General features: G+C 35.4%; 1 protein-coding gene across 1 annotated transcript; it reads right to left on the bottom strand.

Annotated features, from left to right (window-relative positions):
* Window positions 1-2,024: 2,024 nt before the first annotated feature.
* Window positions 2,025-23,629, bottom strand: LOC149796161 (uncharacterized). The gene is made up of 5 exons (XM_089964202.1): window positions 23,405-23,629; window positions 17,993-18,062; window positions 16,370-16,462; window positions 14,088-14,305; window positions 2,025-3,289 (listed from the first exon to the last, which is right to left on the bottom strand). The coding sequence occupies exons 1-5, from the start codon at window positions 23,451-23,453 to the stop codon at window positions 3,012-3,014; spliced, it is 708 nt and encodes a 235-aa protein (XP_089820328.1). The 5' UTR covers window positions 23,454-23,629; the 3' UTR covers window positions 2,025-3,011.
* Window positions 23,630-24,217: the final 588 nt, after the last annotated feature.

Below are 24,217 nucleotides of genomic sequence, written 5' to 3' on the forward strand. Positions count from 1 at the left end.
GTTTTAATTGTCGCCACATGTTTATATGTTCTGATTTGTTATTTTATACTGTTCAGAGATTCTGTATATGTTTCTTCTGGACGAATAAAGCTAAGGCAACATTTAATAATGTTCTAGATTTTTTATGTTCTTGTCATGATTGCATGATTATTTAATCACTGAAAAAACTTGGTCATTATCTGCTGTTTGTGTTTTTCTATTCGCCAAATAATTCCCTTACTCAAGATTTTATACATAGAATGATGTTTCTTATTTAAGCGATGTTTTTAAAGGTTGTCAACAAGACAAGGTCTATTACTAAATGTATAATAAAGAACATGGGAAACATCAGGTAGAGTAGGTATTTACACTGGAAAAAACAATGTCAAAGACTCAGATTAAGAAAAAAATGTTTGCTTCCATTGATTATGATCGTAATGTTTAATATATTCTCACAGAGACATATTAACTGTGTATTATGTTGTTTACAAAAAGAATTGCGATGTACAGGTACTTGATTGTGGACAAAAACGTCACGTCTAAACAACAAACGTATTTAACATACTATCACTAAGAAAAGCCAAAAAATAATACAAACCAAACATATCTAACAGTATATTTCAATCTCTTTCTCTGTGTACAAAAAGCAAATAATGAATAGTTCATTTAACTTTACCACTCTAACTCCATCAAATTATATGCCGTAGTTATGGCAAAATATCATTTTACCTGCAATTATTATGCATGTGTACGTGCATGCTATTAATTACAAAGCTCTAAAATCGCCTGCAATTAATCTGCCTGTGTATATGCATGCAATTAATTACAAAGCTCCAAAACCACCTGCAATTATTATGCATGTGTACGTGCATGCTATTAATTACAAAGCTCTAAAATCACCTGCAATTAATCTGCCTGTGTATGTGCATGCAATTAATTACAAAGCTATAAAATCACTTGCAATTAATCTGCCTGTGTATGTGCATGCTATTAATTACAAAGCTATAAAATCACCTACAATTAATCTGCCTGTTTATGTGCATGCAATTAATTACAAAGCTATAAAATCACTTGCAATTAGTCTGCCTGTGTATGTGCATGCTATTAATTACAAAGCTATAAAATCGCCTGCAATTAATCTGCCTGTGTATGTGCATGCAATTAATTACAAAGCTATAAAATCACGTGCAATTAATCTGCCTGTGTATGTGCATGCAATTAATTACAAAGCTATAAAATCACCTGCAATTAATCTGCCTGTGTATGTGCATGCAATTAATTACAAAGCTCTAAAATCGCCTGCAATTAATCTGCCTGTGTATGTGCATGCAATTAATTACAAAGCTCTAAAATCACCTGCAATTAATCTGCCTGTGTATGTGCATGCTATTAATTACAAAGCTATAAAATCACGTGCAATTAATCTGCCTGTGTATGTGCATGCTATTAATTACAAAGCTATAAAATCACCTGCAATTAATCTGCCTGTGTATGTGCATGTAATTAATTACAAAGCGCTAAAATCGCCTGCAATTAATCTGCCTGTGTATAAGCAATTAATTACAAAGCGCTAAAATCGCCTGCAATTAATCTATCTATGTATGTGCATTCTATTAATTACAAAGCTCTAAAATCGCCTGCAATTAATCTGCCTGTGTATGTGCATTCTATTAATTACAAAGCTCTAAAATCGCCTGCAATTATTTTAACATTGTGTATTAATCCACCCTATTTTGTATAGTATTAAGAAGCATGTACAGTCATTCATGATATACCCAACCCAAAACTTTCAATTTTTTTGTTTTCTTTACTTTTTTAATAGAAGAAATCTTTATCCATTTTAGCATCCGACCACAAGTTTTCGATCAACATACATCAAAGTGCTGTGTTCTTGAAAGAGATATTTCGGTAATGATAATACAGATGTACTGTACTTCAACCATGAATACGTGTCTGCACTTTTATTCTGTCGAATACTGCATTGTTGTAGCAAACTATACGTTTTCAGCGAAACTGTCAATGAAAAAGTCGATGATAAAACTCAATTGATTGTTCTCATTTACACATATATTTATATCCATTTGCATACAAAATATAATACACAGAATATATTCAAATACATTTGCATGTAAAATAAACACAGTGTTGAAGAAAAAAATAGCATATCAAATCCATCTCTTTATACTTAATCCTACCTAAGTAAAATAAAATTGGGTATGGACGCATTTAGATAACAGCGTCCCAACGTTAGGAACGAAGCAATCTCATTGTCAAGAGACAAAACAATATTTTAAAAAATACCACAACAAACACGCAGCACCAGATCGACACAAATCATGAGCTATGTAAACGTTGAATGACAGAGGAAATCTACAAGAAATAGCTAAATAATTAAACATATATCAAATAACGAGGTGAAGACAATGTGTCTGTTTTTGTTGGGGTTGGGAATAGCAAAGGCTTAATAAAAGTATCATATGTACGAACCAAACTTCTTGACGTCATTGTAGACTAAAGACAAATGACGGAAATACATGAAATTATATTATACACTACAGCGGCGTATATCACAATACAATTATAAGTTAAGAAGGTAATAAAGTAAATAGGCCATGTGAATGTATTAGTGGGATACTGACAATGTAATAATAATAATAATAATAATAATAACAAAATTACAACATAAATATGTGCATATATTTCATTGTCAGGTGTTAGTTTTGTTACGACTTGAAATGGCACACTTCTTCTAGATAAGATATAAGCAATAGGAATACTATCTTTGCTTGAAGTCTGTCTTCTCAAAATTCTTTTTACAACGTCTTTAAGTTGAATTTAATAAAAATGCATAAATGACACGTACTGGATTAAAACAAATCCCTGCAAAAAAAAACATACGATAACGTGCTTAGGAATAGTAATATATAGAAAATGTATGTATTCAAGGAAGTAATAATATTGTATACATATCAAACAGAGATTCGCGTATCGTATGATTTTAATATCAGAATGAGATTCCGCAGACTCTCTGCTTATATATACTCGCAATATGGCGGTGGAGGTACAGACGGTGAGGCCGGAGTGTAGGGTGGAGGTGCGACAAGTACAGCGGGTTCGGAGTGTGAGCCCATAGTGTAGGGAGGAGGCGCGAAAGGTGTAACGGGTTCACACATTGAGGCCGGAGTGTAGGGCGGAGGCAAGCCCTCTATGACTGATTCCAGACTGTATTCGCCATATGCATAGGTTCCAGTTCGGGGAACATAGAGATTCATTTCTGGATTCGAGGTGAGATTTTCCATATTTGGAGGAACTGAAATTATCAGAAAATTGAAACATATTTAGTACATCTTTACACAACGGTAATTTTGTCAGTGCCAGTAGTAGTAACATTGTGTAGTAGTACTTGTAGTAGTGGATATTAGAGTATCCAGGTGATGATATCAGTACTGATAGTGCAAGAACTCTGACCCGATCATGTATGTGTTTTGGTTTATCATGTCTATCGATTACACAAACATTTAATGTGATTATAATTTGCTACGTTTAGTCTGGAATACTAAATAACTGTTAAATAAATACAGTCATAATAGTGTGCGTGCTCTGTTTTTGCTGTTGACTTTGTGATTTAATTGGTGATAGTAGTAGTTGTGGTAGTGTAATGATGATAATTATTGATTACAAGTTCCTACAAAATTATTTACTTGATAGAAAGGTACATTTTTTATTCAATGTTTAAATGGCAGTATGGTCATTGTTTGTGCCTCTGGTATGAGCTTTTATGAATAAATATAGTAATAGATTTGCACATGACAGTCGCACATATTTTAGGTTGAAAAAATTCACAGCATTTTAACAAGCGATACGGTTGTACGTCGAAAAGTATGAGAAATGTCTGAGTTCGAGTTAGCAATAGCTACTGTGCCGAGTTTCATCTGCGAATGTATTAACGTTTCCCCACAAATAGTTAACCAGATTAAAATCGGGTGAAATTGATCCAAGCGTGTGGGCCTACACCCCCACCCCCCAAGAACTCTACCACAGAAAATAGTTGTCATCACAAAATAATGCTTGATGACCTAGTCAGCCATTGGAGATTTAAATCGTTAGGTTTCATCGTAACTTGTTTTTAATTACATATATGTACGAATGCACAAGAACTTCAGATTATGTGTTGAATGAATGAATTAATGAATGAATGAATAATAATAATAATAATAATAATAATAATAATAATAATAATTTGAAGAAATATTTGCAATGCAAGGTCACATACTCTCAAGATTATATGAAAAACTTGTTTCCTTACAGGGATATTAGTTACTAACAAGTAAATCCCCCCGGGTAAAACCAAAATAAACAATGATAACAACAAAAGACAACACAAAAGAGAAACAAAAGAAAATGCAGCCGTTAACTAATAGAGTCACAATCATCATGGCGCTTTAGTTTTTGTTCCTCTAGAAAAGTTGCTGAAATGTGTCTATAACATTGCTCTTTGCAACACAAAAAAGAAAATCATTTGTCTTCCTTAAAAGACATTTTTCACATATAACTGTGCATAACTGTGGAATGATTATATTTGCACAAATTAGCAAATCATTTCGAAAATGAAACAATTTGAAAACTTTGTGTTTCTAGTACAATAATTTATCAATACTGAAGACTTAAGATAAGCTTCTTATTTCCTTTGAATGTAGTTTTGTCAAATTATTTTCGAGTACCATTGACTTTTCTTGCTGATAGTGACCACTATTACGACAAATAAAATTCGAAATCCAACCAAGGCGACCTCACCTACACGAAAGCATTTTCGAAATCTAACCTAAGCAGCCTCGAGATATTTTCGAAATGCCTACAAGTTCAAAAGAAGGAAAAATGTAGTTTAATTTATCAGGGATTTTTATTTCGTAGAAACCAATTCTTACATAGCGAATATATAACGCTATGTGGCTAGTATTTCCGGTCCGGAAACGTTTCTGAAGACATCAAAGCATTGTATCTAAAACCGAACGTCGAAAAGCCGCCGTTACCTCTGATAACCGTTAAATCCATTCAAACTTCTGTGTTCTATTTTGGAACCTGAATTGTGTCGTGATGAAATTGAGATGAACAAAAGTTGTGTCCAGAAACATGTGGCTCGTTAATATTTGGAACAGAACAGCTCGTCAAAACTTCAAAGAATAACATGGAATACAATACTTGTTTTTATCTATGTTATTCATTATTAACACATACTTCCGTAATCTTGTGCATGGCGTGTTAGACTCGACTCAAACTGCAATGCATTTTAATAATAACTTGTCAAATATGTACTGCGATGGCTTTTGGTCAATCAATATTTTGCTTACTGATAGTTTGCCTCCGGTGACTTGAACACATGTCCTCAAAGCAATATTTTCATAAATCTACGAGGAGTAAGACATTTTTGTTCTCGTATTTTCTCAAAGAACAGTTCGACAATATGCAGAATAAATTTAGACAGGAAAAGGTCCATCTGCAATGTTTGACATAATCGTAGAAAGTTCGTTTTATGCAGTATTCTAGCCACTCTGCCCCGTCACGTTTCAACATTTGTCATTAAAACCAGTGAAAATGCAAGATCTAGGCAGTATTTTGACTACAGCGATTGCTTTGTATGCCTTGTGATAATTATGCATGGGTTTCGGTATCCACCCCCAATACTAAAGCAAATTCTTCACGAGACATGCCGTAAATGGGCGTGTTCTCATTACTGTCAACGCTGCGCTAAATAGTCTCATGCATGAACTAAAACCATTTTTAAAATTTCAGAAGTTCTTTTTGTCGATGCAGCAATGAGAGAGAGAGACATACAGACAGAGAGACGGAGAAACGGAGAAAGAGCGAGGTCGGCCAAGGTCCTTGGCAAGAGAGAAGGAGGTAATGCGTGGGTGTTTCTTGCAAAAGTAATTGTCGTCGTCAAAGAATGCAAATGTAGTTTTATTACAGATAGATTGAAACACTGTATTATTTGTCAAGATATGTGAAGAGAAAAGGAACGAACAATTATGTATGGTAGGTAGCTTGGGTATTCAGACAGTTGAGCGTGTTGCAAAGCAAGTTTTCCGTAAGGTCATGTCCATCAAAATAAGATAGTAAGGCTTAGTGACACATTAATTGTTATAAAACTTCTATTAAAAAAAACATTTCTTGAAAAGGTATGTTATGATAAGGCTTGGAAGGGAGAAAAGCCCGAGTACAGATGAAGCAGACTTGTACCAATATACAGGAAAACATTACTGCTTCTGGGGATAAGTACCATGAATTATGTTACATGAACTTCGTCCGGCACAAAATGTTCCCCAACACTGGTACTTCGTCACAAAAAGAAAATTCCCACGAAAGCCAGCATTACGAAGCTTTTGAGGAACTAATACATTAGACAGACTTTTCGCTGTCAACTTCTCAGTGATGCAATATCAGGTGGTAATAACGATGGAAGTGAAACGTTTAAGAAGAGATTTCAATCTGCTATGGTGACAAAAATTATTTCAAATATCTTCCGACACTTCTATTATAAGTCATATTTCATATTCGGTAGCGGGGTACAATTAGTATAGGCAAAAATCTCACTCATACATCTAACCACAAAAATTAGAAATAAAAAATGTGAAAAGGGAACAAGATTTTTTTCAAGAGATGATGGTCCATCACAAGTCGGTGAATGCAAAGCAGTTGAGATTTTAGGTTTCTGAATTGAAATATAAAGTGTCTTGGTTGTTACAGTGCCAACGTCTGACGATATTGCTATAGAAAAATCATATGCTACGATTTAAAATAATTTATATAATTTTTGAAGATTCTGGCTGATCAAAGAAAGAATGTGGAAGAAGTCATTTTTGCAAACATAAAGGTTAGGTCTTAATTCATGCACCATTAGATTTTATACTTTGCACAAGATATACAGCGCTTAGGTTTTGGGTAAAATTCATACTCTCAAACACGCTGACAATAAACAGTACATAGAAAAGCTCGTTCTAAGGCTCGAGAGGTTTGAATAATGATGTACGATACTAATTTAGGCACATATAAATTGTGTGTGTAAGTGTGTTGGATTGTTAACGTAGCTTTAACAATTTGTTCAGTCATATCGCAACGATGTCTGCTGTGTTAAAGCTTATAGTGATGTCTAGCACTGCCGGTCAGTCCTATCACTAACCTCTTAATGTTGATCGCGTAGATAGGCAGCTATTAGTACCATTTTATATGTCTTTGGTATGACTCAGCCGGGGTTCGAATCCGCGACCTCCCGCATTCGAGGCGGACACTCTAACTACTAGGCCACCGGAGCGGTCACATACAAGGAAGGTATACAAATGATTACGTGTTTATTCTACTAAAACAAGTACCGTGCTTTCATTCAGGTTATGGCGGACAATCTAGTTTTTAATAAAGAAATCCTAGATGCGAAAAACACTATAGAATGGAAACATGATAATATGGCTTTTCAACAAGCCTGCTAGATGTGGCTTAGATTTTGGCAAGGCTGTGTCATCCAAAGCGTTTTAAGCGGCTTTGAGCCAAGAATTGTAGCCACTCATGTGGATAGTCGGTATATGAGGATTATGTTACGAGGAGTCATCCGAAATAATCCACCGTACTTCTTTGGACAAATAGAAGGCAATAAAAAACAACAGCGTCCCGAAGTACTCTGATTTCCGAGTAATAATGAAGATGCACTAGTTCAAACTAGGATGAACACTCATGCTGCATGGATCATAAATAGGGTAGCTATTATCCAGATAATGGGAGTCACTCCTGTTCAACTTTTGGTTATTGCAGGAGGTTGTGATTACAGAGGTATCGCAGATGCGGGTGAGAGTCCAAATTGGTTTCCCTGCCTTCAAGATGCAACCTCGTATTGTTGTACATTGTAAGAGTTAGCCCAATGGTCACGACCACGTAGATAAAGTTATGGGAGCCCAAATAAAGCTAGCTAGACTCCAACATCCGGTTACGTCATTGAGCAAAACTTGGAAGGCAAAGATATTCTCTAACATATGTATTGCTGCAAATAGCCAAGGAAAATACCATTGCATGAATGCAATTATCCTTCCTAGGGGACCCATTCTTTTGTCTTGAGCATTGATTCCACGCCTAGTCGACCAAATATTTTTGTTGACTAGAAGACCAAGAGGTATGGAGTGTAACATGTGAATTCATGTTTTGCTCCAAAAATATAACTGTTATACTACTTGTAACCTGTTGTAGCCAAATCGCAGAACGTGCGGAAGTCATTTGAGTGGAGTTGTGAAAACACGATTCTTGCAAGTCCACAGTGATTGTATAAAACCACCATTGGACGGCGTTAGGACCTGTTGTTGCACTCCATCGCAAATTCAAGAGCGTAACAGAGTTGATTAAATGTGGTTAGGTTGAGAACGAACTGATGTATGTGCTGTGTCGTAGCTGAAGAACTTAGGCGCTGGACGTGATACAAATTCCCCAGAAAACTTGTTGAGTCCTCAGGGTAAATCTTCTGCATTCAGGGACAAAAGATTGGAGCCTAATCCCTACCTGGATCTGTGATAAGGGGGGGGGGGGGGGTAGCTGTATGTATGTCATTGAGATAGGATTGTCTCGTGAAACACTGGTGAAAACGATCGACCTTCCTCTGACCCATCCACTTAGTTGTAGGATTGTTTCTCAGTGGCATGCACTCTAGGGACATCCCTGCGACCTTGCTGGTTGCCTTGCAAATCCCTCCGCTGTTGCTAGGACTGAAAGGGTTGGTAGCATGGTGCGAAGTCCGTAAACTTTATCATTAAAGAGGAAATTAAATGAGGAAGATTGCGAGCGTATCTTGTGCTATGATAGGCCTTGTAAGGTGGAGGTAGAGAGCATTGTATTTTTTCATCTGTTTTAAGTTCATAGCTGCTGTTACGGCTATAGTATGTTGTGCCTCTGTTATGTAAATATGTTCCCGCTTAGTCCGTTTATTTAACTCATGGAGCACTATGACTTCTAATCGGTGGCTAATTCATGATTCCCTTCTCGTGGCAATGGGTTGAGAACTATTGGAATTTGTGGTACTAAGCTTGGCATCCCAAATAATGAGTGTATTGAGGCTATATGTGGGTTAGACTGGTCTCCGTAATTGCCTGTATAGACGGAGTTCAACATAAAGAACGACACATTGTCTTCTGGTGATTTATCATATACATGTTGTGGTCGTGGCCCCTATGATCCCTTGCATACAGCATAGTCCGGTCGAAATGAAATTATGTCATCTGTGCAGGGAGAACGTCGCCCGATTCATTACGTTGGGACGGATTAGGCGTTGTTTGATTCATGTAACCGGTCGTCCGTGCATATGCTGTGCTAGAGAATACTTTTGGCTGTTTCCGTTGCTTCCTTCGCTGTTGAGCAATATATATAGAAGGCGAACACGAAGGTGAGAGGACCTAAAGGAACCGTCAATAATGATGAGATATGTGGTGGTGATCTACAAATATTCCGATTGTCGAAGCAATTGAAAGCAGAATCTTCCGTAGGTTATTTTCACCTATGTTAAAACTGTAGACCCGGCAAGTGATGTCGAGAAACAAGGACAGAAGTCCAATGGGATTGGCTGGGAAACTTCAATTCAAGACTGGAGGGCGGAATTTCTCTCATCCAAGTAAAATCTATTAACGACGAAGTAACTTGAATTCTAGCATCGTTGTTTACATATTAATGCAGTAAGGTCGACGTCACCTGCACTACCTGCGAAGTCGAATGAAAATAATGTCTTTGATTATGTCCCACTACAATAGCAGCACTTATGAATAGCATCCCGTTACTTCGGACGTGTCGCTAAGTAGAGTCTCTTGGGTGGCAGATATATGAGAGTGAGTGAAGAGACATCTCTTGAAAACTATGGTCCCAAGATGGGCATCATACTCCGGAAGTGTCTTGAGGTACTATGCAGGTAAGATTGATTATTGATGGTACCTAACAAAACTGTTTGTCTTGCACAGAAAATGCATAGCGGCACTTTGGGGTGAAACTGAGCCAATTACGACTGGTTTCATGAAGAGCTCGTTTATGGTGGCTGATACTGTATGATAGATTGTGGTCATGGCCCATTGCGATCAGAGTCATATGGACAAGTCCTGCCGTGAAGGATCATGACCATTTTGGTTCGCGTGAGGTTGTCCAGTTCTTGAGATTGACACGGGGTACGGGATATTGATAAAGGTATCCGGTCCATAATTCTGATATGCATGACTAGAACTGATAATTGTTGCTTCTCTCCATCTCGCTGACCAGAAAATATACGGTACGGACCCCTGCGTGCAATCAGATAGTTTCGTCCTCCCAAGCTATGATCGACTTTTGTCCATAATATCTAAGCCTGAATATATTCAAGTGATGACAACCAGAGAAACTACAGATGTTGAGTGGTTGTCAGACTGGTCTCGCCCATGGTCTAAATCTGCAAGACAAAATAGAGCAGACTCTATATGCATGTAGTGTAGTTAGTGTCCTGATTTATGAATTTGTGAGTATCTGCGCAGAGTTACCCACGATGATAAATACATGTAAAGGGGCGCACGTGACCTGCACAAGTAGAATTAGAGCATCGCTTTAATATGAAAAATGTTGATGCTCAATAATCATGTATTGTCACAATAACCGACAGATATCTGAAATTGACTGTACGTACATGTAGAATCACTGGAGCGTCGCTTATAGTACTTGTACAAATTGGAAGGAAAATAATCAATTCTAGTCACAGTTTACCCGTAGGAAGGTCAGTTGTTTGAGTGCCTATACGGGTAAACATCAGTCAAGCGTCGCTTATAGTACTTGTACGAACTGGAAGACAAATAATCCATTCTAGTCACAGTTTATCCCTAGGAAGGTCAATTGTTTGAGTGCCTACACGGGTAAACATCAGTCAAGCGTCGTGTATAGTACTTGTACGAACTGGAAGGCAAATAATCCATTCTAGTCACAGTTTACTCGTAGGAAGGTCAATTGTTTGAGTGCCTATACGGGTTCTCATCAGTCAAGCGTTGCGTATAGTACTTGTACGAATTGGAAGGAAAATAATCCATTCTAGTCACAGTTTACCCGTAGGAAGGTCAATTGTTTGAGTGCCTATACGGGTAAACATCAGTCAGGCGTCGCTTAAAGTACTTGTACGAATTGAAAAGCAAATAATCTATTCTAATCACAGTTTACCAGTAAGAAGGTCAAGCGTCGCTTAGAATAATATGTAATGAGCTGGACGCTGCTGAGTAAAACACGTATATAAAATTTACCTGTACTTATCCAACCTGAGCGAAGCCATGTAGTAATATTAACAAATTTTCTATATTACACACAAATACCTCCACATAAAAAAGGATTGAAGCACCATTATTTTTTATATTTATGAAGTCGGTGCTACAACATCCATATGAGACAATTTTACAAACAATCAGGATGGTGTGAGAAAACTATAGATTTCCACTTATCTGGATCCTTGGTGTAATGACTATTTAATGTAAGCGAATCTCTTCATTTTAGAAGACTCTAATATTTTCTATCCAGAAACGTTGTTTCGGTTATAATCGATATTCACTTGCTACCCTCCGTTACAAATGGACCAAAGTCATGACTTAAGTTCATAAAGCACAAACATTATAATATTCCGATGAAACAATCACGTGACATAATAATAATAATGAGGATTTTGTGTAGCGCCTAATCTTTAGAAGCTCTAAGCGCTTTACAACATTAGACAACACCAATAACATTAAAAATATATATATAATGATATGATTACAACAAAACACAAAAAAACACCATGAAATTAGAAAACATAAAAAAATGCTGAAAATATTTAAGGTAGGAAACGTTATTAGGTCTTTAAGTTTGTTCTTGTAGTCGAAATAAGTGAGTTTTAAGAGCACTCTTGAATGGGATCACCGTGTCTTTGTGTCTAAGTTCAGTGGGCAATTCATTCCACGTTGCTTGGCCCTGGTATGCAAAAGAACATTGTCCATATAACTTTGTTTTCATAGTGGGAATAATGAGTATACGATTGTCAGAAGAGGAGCGTAAGTATCTTGCTGGTGTGTACACATGGGTGAGGTCGGATAGGTATGTTGGACTTGAATCCGTCAGTGAAACGTAGCACAGAGAACAAATTTTTGTTTGATTCTGGATCGAATGGATAGCCAGTGTAGGGTACAGAGCAGCGGGGAGGTGTGCTCTGATCGTGGTACTCTAAGTATTATCCGAGCAGCTGTGTTTTGAACTTTTTGAAGTTTCTGGAGTAGATATTGAGATGAACCAGACATAACTGAATTACAGTAGTCTAGACTTTAAAGTACTAATGAACACACAAGTGTTTTAGCGGCATCAACTGAAAGATATTTGCGAATGGAGCTGATGCATCTCAGCTCAAGATATGCAGCCTTGCATATGTTCATGACATGTTGGTGCAATGTGAGAGTACTGTCCAGAGTAACACCTAGGTTTCATACTGACTGTGTGAATTTAATGTTGATGTTGCTGATATTTATTGTTTGAGGTAAAGGATGTGAATGAGAAAGTCTTTGTGTTGTGATCAGTATAGCCTCAGTTTTATCATCATTCATCTGCAGCTTGTTACATGTCATCCATGATTTCACATCAGAAATGCACCTCTCTACACTTTGATGGTAGCATCAGCTTCAGTTGGGTGGCTAGATTTGTATATTTGGGTGGCGTTCAATTGGTGAGATACAGGATGATGATCTTTGACACTTGAGAGCGGGTGAGTGCATAGAATGAAGAGAACAGGTCCAAGAACAGACCCCTGTGGAACACCACAACATAGATCAACTAGGATGGAGGTATTCCATTAGCAGATACAATTTGTGTCCTGTTGACCAAGTAGGACTTGAACCACAGTAAGGCTGTATCATGAATGCCAAATACATGCTGGAGATGGTGAAGTAATATATCATGGTCTATTGTGTCAAATGCTGCAGACAAATCAAGGAGGGTGAGGACTGTAATCTTTCCACTATCCAACGCAGAGAGAATGTCATTAACTACTTGTAGAAGAGTAGTTTCAGTACTGTGGCAAGGGCGATATGCAAATTGTACTTTGCTAAAAAGACTGTTTGAATTCAGATGAGATACAAGCTGAGATAGAACAACCTTTTCTAAGATTTTTTATTTGAATGGGAGATTAGAAATTGGGCGGTAGTTTTTTAAATCGTTATGGTAGAGTGTTGGTTTCATCAGCAGAGGCTTTACAATGGCAATTTTGAAAAATGATGTGAATTCCCCGGATGAGAGAGATGTATTAATAACATCAGTTAGTGAAGGCAATACTGGATCTAAGCACTCAAGCAAGCAGTGATGTTGGAATTCGATCAAGTTCACGTGATTTTGGTGCAATCTTCATTACGACTGTATGTACTAAATCCATAGAGACTGGTTAAAATCCTTCTAATGGTTGTCGCTGAAGTTATGTATCCCAACTGTATGGTGACGATGAGTCAATTGAAATTGTGTTGTCAAACTTATCTCTAATGGTTCGTACTTTGTCACGAAGAAATTTCCAAATAGGTCCGGAAGGTCGACTGGAGAGAAGGTAGTTGGAAGTGGTGTACATTTGTTCACTGACATAAGCTTGCTATTACATCGCTATATAAGTAGCGTTTTATAATTAAAGGCGGATATTCTCCTTCTGTTACTAAATTAGCAAACACTAACAATCAGAACAGTGCTGGAGTGGTTAGGAAAATAAGATGTAATTAAAATAACAAGGTACGTTCTAGGCATGTTAAGTTTATTCATCATATGATTGTTGTATTATCTTGTTTTTATATTAAATTTCTTTATTGATACCATAACATATCATAATTTACGGGTTGATGTCAATAAAAACAAAAGCGTTACGTTCAATGTGTACTTTAGGTTGACTGATCTAAACTATATTTTAGTTATAGTTAATAAAATCATTATATGTTTATAATGTGATAAATTAACTCTCAGCAGATGTAGCAAAATATAAAACCACACATTCAACTTGTTTAATCAATTTCATTCAAAATGAACACTTCTGTAAAAATATGTACTATTTTTTCTTTCTTTAAAACGAAAAGTATGCAGAATGTATGTACCTGGAGATCGCCTGTCCAAACTTCTCTGACGAGACGGTAGCTGATTCTGCGACTCTGGCTGGCGACGGCGTTTCAGGGTGGCTCTTTGCCGGCGCCTTGTGACTATGACCCAAGCAGCAATACAACAGAAGGATACAAATCCACAACTTATTATTAAACCAACAGAGACTCCGACGTCTGTGGAACCGCTTTCAGTGTAAGAACCTCTCGTTGTCGACCTGGGAAAACATTACTTACTCTCTATGTGGGTTACAACAGTGAATATAGATAATTGTATGCAGGTTGAATCATCAATCTGCTAGTAACCATAAAGCGTCAGGTTTAAAATAACATCTTGAAACAAATAAACAAGTCCGTACTTTAAACATTCAATTCACAAAAGAAAAGTTTAAATACCATACTAATACACACTAACTACTGAAAGAAAAAGAACATGGCTAATGTTTTTATATTATATTTCTTGCATGTTTGCTATATTTTACCTATTTGTGGAAATATGAAGTATTTAAAAAATTTAGGCAAAATTTATATCATATTACCTTTCAGATATTCAGTTTTGCCAAAAACATTATCCTTGTTCCAGATTAATATAATACCATTCGAAGAATTTATATAAAATATACAAAATTTCGTACCTTTTTATTGAGGCATTACTATAGATGCAAGGTAGCATACAAGTTATGCAGGTTATTGGTTTAAACAGACTTTACCATAACTGAACGTTGGCTAAAGTTACTCGTCTTGAATAACGGTAACTGTATATATTTGTAACAAGTGAACGGTTAATAATGCTCAGGGATAATTCCTTGTTTCTTAATTTATATTTGCTCTATGCCAAATGCAGCAACATATTAAATTTTGGTGCAATCATTATTTGTTACCCTACATACTAAAGCTGCAATTGCATATATCAATTCTGACTTAACTTAATTAACATAACGACATGTGCTCGTGGGTATGATAACGAAGATGTTGAATACTATACTTGACCATTAACAACAAATAAGAAAAAATATCATTTCTCGACTATACAATTATTACCCTCATTACACACTATATGGTCGGATTTTGATTAAATTTCATTTTATTTTACGTGCTTTTGATCAGTTTTCTGAAAAGAATTCTTTTTCCCGCTGCTACCTTTTTAATTTAAAGTTTAGAATATTTTTCACAGGTAGATAGGAAAATTCAAAAATACAAAAAAAAAATGTTCATTATGCAAAGATCGGACCATGATGTAAATGGATTTCACTGATAGAGTTTGCAATTATCCAGACCACAACGGTGTTTATAAGACAAAAGATAGTGTGCAAGTACAGACACGTGGAATTTCAAAACTAGAATAAAACATTTTTTGCACGATCCAACCTTTGTTAAAGTAATAGTGATATCCATGTGTAACACGTAATATTAACCATACACATGCAAGCTATACATTGGAATGACATACCGGTGAATGACAGACACAACTCAAAGAAGTAGCATAGCCATCATTGAACAGAATCATATCATTCATGTGCAAGACATGACATTGGACCGTGTGAAATAAATACATGCGAATAGGGAAAGGAAATCAGAACCCACATGATATTGACAGAATTCAATAGCATATGTCATCGAGACACCGACCAAACACAAGCGTCTACATGCGCTTTATTTCCACAAAATGTTACTAATGTTCGTTTACGCCTTTTTTTGTTGTTGTTAAACATAGATTCATGCCATATCAACAAAGAACAGACACAAGGACACTACTCTGTTTTTCTGCGGATGTGTTTGGTGCTGACGGCCATGGAATAAGCTAAAGCCTTTGAACCTATGAGTTCAATAATATATTAATTATTACCAAACATACCAAACAAATGTTAGCAATTGGTACCCAGCTGGATCTGCTGGCTTCATTCGGTGTAAGTTATACTGAAAACGATTGATTGATAAAGAGAACAAAATAACGTTTGTTTGCGTGTGTGTATTGGTATATATATATATATAACGTTTGTTTGCGTGTGTGTATTGGTATATATATATATGCCAAGTCATATGAACCGAGAGAGTATTGGTTGCCTGATATTTCTAAAATGCATTCAATATCTCTCCAGTTTGTTTTCGTTGTTGTTGTCTTCGATGTTGTACTTATGTCCCAGATTTGTTTTCTTCTATTATATATATATATATATATATATATATATATATATATATATATATATATATATACTCTAAAATAACAACTCCTTGATACTGATCGTTTCAAGATTGGTTTCTTTGCTGTTGTTCTTGCATACCAGACCCTTCTTTTTGTCCACGACGTATCCAATACTGGTGTATGTGTCGTCCATTTATTCCATATCTGGATTTTCGTTGTGTGTGAAAGGATGCTGTCAATAATTATGAATGATTTTCAGAATTAAGACATAAATTGAAATGTAAATATTTGAAAGGAAATTTTTAAAAGCATCGAAAGAACTGATGATAGTAATGGCATTATAATATCTTGAAACATTAATTACAAACTCGACCATCGTGTATAAGAACCACCAAACACGAAGTTGTAATAGAAAGCTCTTCTTAGGCGCAGGCTGGAATTTCAGTGACACGAATTTTAACGAAAAGAGAATAAACATAGGCAGCGTTTTCAGTACTCTAAAAGGATTCCAAAACAATTATGTAGCTAATAACACTCCCCTGTCCATATCATAGTTAAAGATATAGTAAATCTGATATACATAACCACAAAAACCTAACAAATCTGGATATAATAAAAAGGTACGATACATTATTGAGGACACTATTTTAAATTTTTTTCCAGCTTAGCTTAAAGTTATGTTGGCACTTTTTAATCGTTATTTAGGTAACGTGACTCGCATTTGCATTTTTTTTTTGTTTTTTGTCTGCTTTAATGCCTTGAAATTCAATTGAATTTCTGTGTTGGTAAAAACTACTAGAGTAAAAAAAAAATGTTTTTTATTTCATATTGTTATAATTCAATTAAATGCAATACAAATAACTCGTAAAATTCCAAATCGTACATGAGGTTCAGTCCTACTTTAAACAATTCCCACAGAGTGTTAATATCGTGCTCATTTTAGAAAATGTTCTCGTTTAATTTTTTAATCACGTCTGCAAAAGTTCACGTTTGTTTTTATAAAAATAAAAACTTCACTCGTTTAAGAGCATTCAGCTTCTGTAAGCAAAGAATTTGTCAGATATGTACGAAATAGGCACACTATATAAAAAAAAATTCAAATTGTTTACTAAATTCCCCAAAAGTCCTTATTTACTAAGACAATTATGGTTTAGATTTGCTTCGTGAAATTTTAAAACTTATTTTCGGTTTGCGTGTTGGCTCTTAATTTGATAAATGTGTTGTTGAAACCAAGCCAAGCGTATCAGGCGTAAATGACATATAGAGTCAGCGTATGCATTGTAAATAAACATAGATCATGATCATATGTAATCTCACTCAAGAATCTTCAAGATCATTAAGCCACGTTTGAATTTCTAAAACGTTTTCTTTTTAAGCAGGCTATGATTATAACATCACACTTGTTACTAGACTTTGTCTAATTGCAATGTTAGCGCTGTTCTGAATCACACTCATGTGCATAATAGTAATTTATTTGTGATATGCTTGACTGGTTTAAGAATATCTTGACCAGCACGTATTGTGAAACACTAAATAAAATAACTGGGAGAAGCAGATGCAATATTTGAAAATTTAAATTTAGTGAAATAATTTTTACGATAGTTGAATACATACGTAATAATTAAAAAAATCATGATAACCAAGATTTAAATGCAAGACAGAAACAACATTACAATAAGAAATAACTGCACGACAGACGCAGAGAAGTCGATTTATACATCGTATTCAACCATGAATGGACACTCCATTCTTTAAAACGTACCTGCAGCAATCCGAGGAGAAACGGTATATGTGCGCAGGACACAAACAAACATCCGTGCCAAAAGCTATGTCTAAAATAGAAAGAATGAATCTTACATGAGCGCTCATGGCAAATGAAACTTCTGAAATTAGCCCAATAATTTTAACCATCTGCTAACCTTGTTCTTGCACGTAATAATAACGCATTTACCTTTAATCTTTTAAAGAGTTCAATTTAGCATGTGTATTTCATTCCAACTGCAATAATGATAACTGTATGTATGATCTGATTCCTTGCGTTAAATGATCGGCTCGAAATCGTGACTATTATATTCAACTCATGCACTAAGTGCACGTGCGTATAGGGAGACATAGTCTCCTTAGCAATAATGTCGTCTTTTCAGCAAATTTAAGTCTTTGTAGTAACTATTGTGTGTGTGATTTGGATTTTTAACGTAGCTTTAACAATTTTTCAGTGTGGCAGTTTATAGTGATGTCTAACAATGGGGCATCATGCTGCAGACATGTAGCACGATGTCCCACCCAGTCACATTATCCTGACACCAGGCCGACCAGTCCTAACACTAACATCTTAATACTGAGCGCGAAGCGAAGCAGCTGTTAGTAGGATTTTTATAAGTTTTTGTTATGATTCGGTTGGAAATCGAACCCACGACTATCGGCATCCGAGACCGACGCTCTAACCACTAGGCCACCGAAGTGGTAAGTAGTTATGGTCTTCTACTTGGAGGGTCCCACCCACTGATAAGCGTTTTTTAAATATAAGTATGACTGAATGATAAATTCATATTACAGGAGGCATTAAGGCCGCAGTGGAAACAAATGGCTTTTCTGTTATCCTCAGTCAAAAAGACCTTTAAATTTCCGACCATGCTCAAGTCAATCTCGAAACGGGTTGTAATTCTTGTGGCTGAGGTGTTACTTTTGAGATAATGAAAAGCCGTAACAAGAACGAACAGCGACTGCATTCCGATTCATAAATTGGTTTATCTTTTTCTTTCATGTAGGTTCGATCTGCATCAGAGATTATAATTTATATTTGGTCGTACATGCAAATTACAAAATAAATTAGCATAAATTGATGCATTTTGTATATGAATTATCCCTTATCTCTCGAGATTTTTCAGTATTATAAGCTATATGGGCTCTAGACTTGAAAATACAATATGCTATTCTAAATAATCCACAATAAGATGTGAAATCATGAATATGTTAGCAATATAGTATGCGGTAACGAATCATGTGTGTTGGCTAATGACGCAGTGACTTGAAATTAATAGCTGGTTTGGGATTTGATGTAAACAGGATATAAACTTAAATATGTATTATATAATTTTAATTTTCTTTTATAATTGTTCTGCTCTGTGGTTTGTTTTTTTCTCTTATTTGCAAGAAAGACACTGATATTATCATATTCCCTCAACAACGAGTTTAAATATATTCAGATTAGGTACTGAGGCTGGCTTGAACCAAAACCCACTGAAACAATGCTCACGATACGTGACATTTTGAGTGTCCATCAATGAGGGCGTCTGCCTGAAAGCTACTGAAATAAAGATTTTTAGATATAAAAGACAACACAATAATAGAATGTATAACAGATATGAAAGAACCGGTGACAAATAGTGCGGTCGTTTGACATAGTGGCACGTCCCATCATTTTTTTTCTTTATTGAAAGACCTTTTTGCTATGTCTCTTTTGTACGTTTTGCTATGGTCATTATCACGGAATAACTGTAATGTATGATACTAACACCCTCGTTATTGAAGCTATTATCCGTGTTTGGCAAATCTCATGAATGATTAAAATACTTGACGCAGTCATTAAACGGTAAAGAACACAGCACAACAGCGCATGTCGTATTTGTACTCTGTAAAGATCTCTGATGGAACTAACTCTAATTTCAATTATATGGGACATTTACTTCGCTCATAAGTTCGAAATCTCGATGCATAGGTAGTTTTGTCCGTTTGGTTTTAACAGTCGTACAGATTAGTTCCATGACTGTGTTAACATAGACCTGACCCTAATAGTGTATAATGGGAGCAGCATAGAATGTTTGAGCCTTGCCCATCATTAAAAACCATGTTGTGCAAAAAGAATTGAATACAGACCCTAAGATCGTTCCAACTGGTCTGTATGTTGAAATACAATCTTCTAAGCCCAACATTTTCGTGTCTGAAACCTCACTTGCAGTAACGTTACTGATAAATATGTTGCTTTTTTAATTTTAGCTGGAGTTAACTTAGTGTGCTGAGAATCTTTCATAGAGGTGGGAACATACATGATTGTGATTTACGTATTTTGTAGCGGGATGTTTGAAATGGTGTCTGTGTAGTTTTCAATTATGGTGTGAAATTATCGAGCAGTTGTGCCTATTATTCGATTAAAATAAGCAAGAAGTACGTAAAGAATAAAAAGAAACTAACAGTATGGCTCTGTAAATACTGATTCTGTTATAAAACCAAAGAAACACAGAAGCCATATACATACCACGGATGCGTTTTCTTTTGCGATATTATCAAAGTTCGAACGTGAAATCTATATTTATTTATTTATTTATTTATTTATTTATTTATTTATTTATCACCACAAATGGAAATTGCAGACAAATGGTGCAAATGAAATTTGAAATTTGGGTAGTAGAGGAGATTCATGTGACTGACAATGGAATGTGTTACGTATAGGGGCTTCAACTTAAGTAACAAGACAAGGTAAGCCCAACAAGCATTCGAGTTTCCAAACTATAAATTTATTTAAATAAAATATAAAATCAAACAAAGTGAAGGAATTAAAATCTAACTTACATTGTATAAATTCGAAGAATATTATCCTAAATTGTACTATCAATTTCACACTAATCCGGAAACTTTCAACGGTATTCCGATCTAAGGTTCTAATGTCTTTATTTGCTCCTGTGCTAGCACAACAGAAAAATCAGTTCTAAATCTATATGTTTTTACTTCAAGGTAATCCCTTGAAAGTAGGATATCACTGAAGTCCTTGAAAGTTTCGCATAATCCAATACAATGATTTAAATATTCAAGTCCTTTAATAAATTCACATCATCAAATAGGTACTGACTGTTTAAATTAAATATTTTCCATTCTACTCAATTCAATCAACAAATATAAATAAATCACCAGTACTTCTCAATGACTCGTATAAAGCTGTCATAATTTAAAAATAGATTTCGTGGTGTGTATGCTTTTCTTTTATAGTCTCTAAATACGCACCAAATCAATATCTGGTTCACTGAAAGATTCTCTAATATTAAATCGTAATATTTTGAGATAACTCAACAATCATGATATGACCTTCTCAAACTAATGAGATAATCAGCAATTAAGGCGTGCAGGATAGTTCTACAGAGCAAATGCACTCCTAGCTGCACGAGATGTTTTCATGACCTCTATTCAAATTATGCGTGGCGTATTTGAACTAAGTAGTTGTTGACTTGACCTTAGTGATCGGCCTTGGTTTATGAATGAGATTTATAACGTAGTGTACATGTACTTTACTATAGGAATAGCGAGTCACTGTATTATACAATTTAAAATATAAATGTCATAAACCCAAGTGACTCAAAACTATATTATACATTAAATAGATGACACAGATATCTGTAACAAACGGGTAATGATGATTCAGAAACAGTTTCTCCGCATGCACCATTGTGTCTGTAAGAATGTCGATGTTTACAGAGGAAGTTAGTTTTGGGGTGAGATCTGTAAAACAGGAATGGTTACCTCAGATATGAGTTGGTTTAAAATTCTCTCTAGAAAAAAAAATTGATGAAATCCATTGAGAAATCGTTGCAATTCATGAGAAATACTTTGAAACAATTTAACACATGAACGCCTTTGAAAAGTCTGTGAAATTATTCCATCGGTGGCACTGTACTGAATCCACTGTCACTAAAGATATTTAATATCTCTTTCGCTTTCGTGCGTTACTCTTAGTTTGCAATCTGTTGGTCCAGTTTATTGCGTTGCTGAAAACTGCATGCACATTTCTACAGAGGAGCAGTTGAATGTTACGGAATATCTTGAAAAAAGAAAAATATGAAGTGTTTTAAGCCCTTGTTTGAGATTTTATGTGCTTTGAACATGCAGTTTTTACTCCACCTTTAGAGGTACAGACTACCACTTACTCATATAGGCCGCCAAGTTTCATGTGACGTCTAACAACAAGGCATCAGACCACAATTAGCTTCATACGAGAATGACCATAATGTTGAAGATATTCCGAAGAAAAATACCAATGTTCACAGCAGGCATACTTTGAAATGTTTCAAGCTATGTTGATAATAACAATGTTGATGCTGAGTTTGCATTTAAAAAAAAATATAGATCATTACATTTTTGCATTTTCTAAACACTGTGAAATGTAAAGTGTAACCTGATTGAATGTTACTCAAGACCTTTTTGTTACTTTATCTTGAGTCAGTCTGTTTACCGTATTAGTAAACAAAAATTGTTAGGTGAACCCTTGATGATGCTTTCGTGATTTCATGAATTAGTGTGTGCCGACAGTTACAAGGTTCTATAAGTACGCATTAGTAATAAATATGCAATAATAAATGGGTATATATAACAAAGAAGGAAAATAATTGTGATTTGAAACCAGAAACATAGCGATGTCAACTTCCTGACCTAAATGGATCGAGGATCATGTGATATACAATTCAGTTTATCAGACCATACTAAATATCCAGAGTCGGAGTGGATTGAATAAAGTGTGTAAACTGACTATCGTGATTCGCCCGACACGTAGGATCTAAACGGGAAGATGACAATACATTATTTGACACCCTTTCGACCTTCTTATATGCACGACCGGGTAGGTAGCCTATACAGGAATATGTAAGGAAGAGATTTAGTGTAGGTATGTCTTTAGTCGTCGTGGTAAGATACATAACAAGTCGCAGTTTTTATAGTCTATTCTTTTTCTTATGTTTCAATTTAACGTTTGAATAGATGTAAACCTAGACACGTAAACAAATATGAAGACATGAAGGCAAGTTATGTATGTACATTTCTTATGTATTTGTGTGTGTAGGTAGGTCGATAGATCGGTATGTATGTGCAGATAGGTACGAAAGGATGAAAATAAAAACGATAGCTTTAACACAAAATGTAGACACCTGTGATTTGTTTTAATGTGCGTTAGTGAACACAATGAAGATGTCAGAAAAATGCCAGTACACTACATAATTTTTCCATCCAATATGATTAGATATAATTTTTAAATGTTGATTAAATTTCGCAAATAGAAACTTTTGTAACACCCTTTAATCTGAAAACGCATTTTCGGGAAACATTATCATTTTGGTTCTGCATATACTTATCAGTGACAATATTTACATGTTGAATTAACGGTACTTACCTGTAGCGAATTAACGGTACTCACCTGTAGTCAACATTAAAATGACTGCTCCTAGAAAGTAGTTTGCCACCATCCTGATAGTTTGAAAGTTACGCTGACATGAAGAATGTCCGTCTTGTGAAACACGTGTGAACTCGTCTGTTCTAAATAAGGACGCTTAGAACAGTTAATGGCTATTTTGAAATACCAACCAGTCGAGCAGAAAGTTACGTTTGCCTTACCCATTCGCATTGCCACATCTGCAACACATATTTGATCACTTATTCTCAGTAGACAGATTTTGTGGTGAATAGAAGATGATCCAGTATAAATCTGAGATCACAATGCGAGATTTCAAAGTATTTTCTGAGAGCGCAAGCATCCTTGGCATATAGCACTCAGCATATTATTTATTGTTATTTGTACATGATGAATTACTAGAAAAATATATTATATACCAGATACCTACAAATATTATAGAGATTGTAGAATTAAAAAAGAGATTTAAAAACCTCGATACTTAGATGGAAGTCTAATTTCCATATCTGAGTATAGCAAACGTCACGAAAGTGCACGATATCAAACCAACCGGAACCACCTCAATCATGAACAAATACTGAATTAAAACGTTTTGACCAGCTCATGACATGAAAACGGGATTTTACTGGTTCCTGTGATCTCTTATATAATAATGTAAAACATAATCACTCTTACTCTCAACTCTTCCGTACTGGACATTGCCAGATGGCCTTTATTTAGAGTTGTTTTACGCATACAAAATCGGAAAAATAAGAAAGAAATTGATTGCGCGCGAACATTATCTCCATATTGCCTTCGAGTGAGTGATGCGAATACGCA

Source organism: Sinohyriopsis cumingii, chromosome 7 (genome assembly GCF_028554795.1).
Source record: "Sinohyriopsis cumingii isolate HCF-2022 chromosome 7, ASM2855479v2, whole genome shotgun sequence".
Classification (NCBI taxonomy): Eukaryota; Metazoa; Mollusca; class Bivalvia; order Unionida; family Unionidae; genus Sinohyriopsis; species Sinohyriopsis cumingii.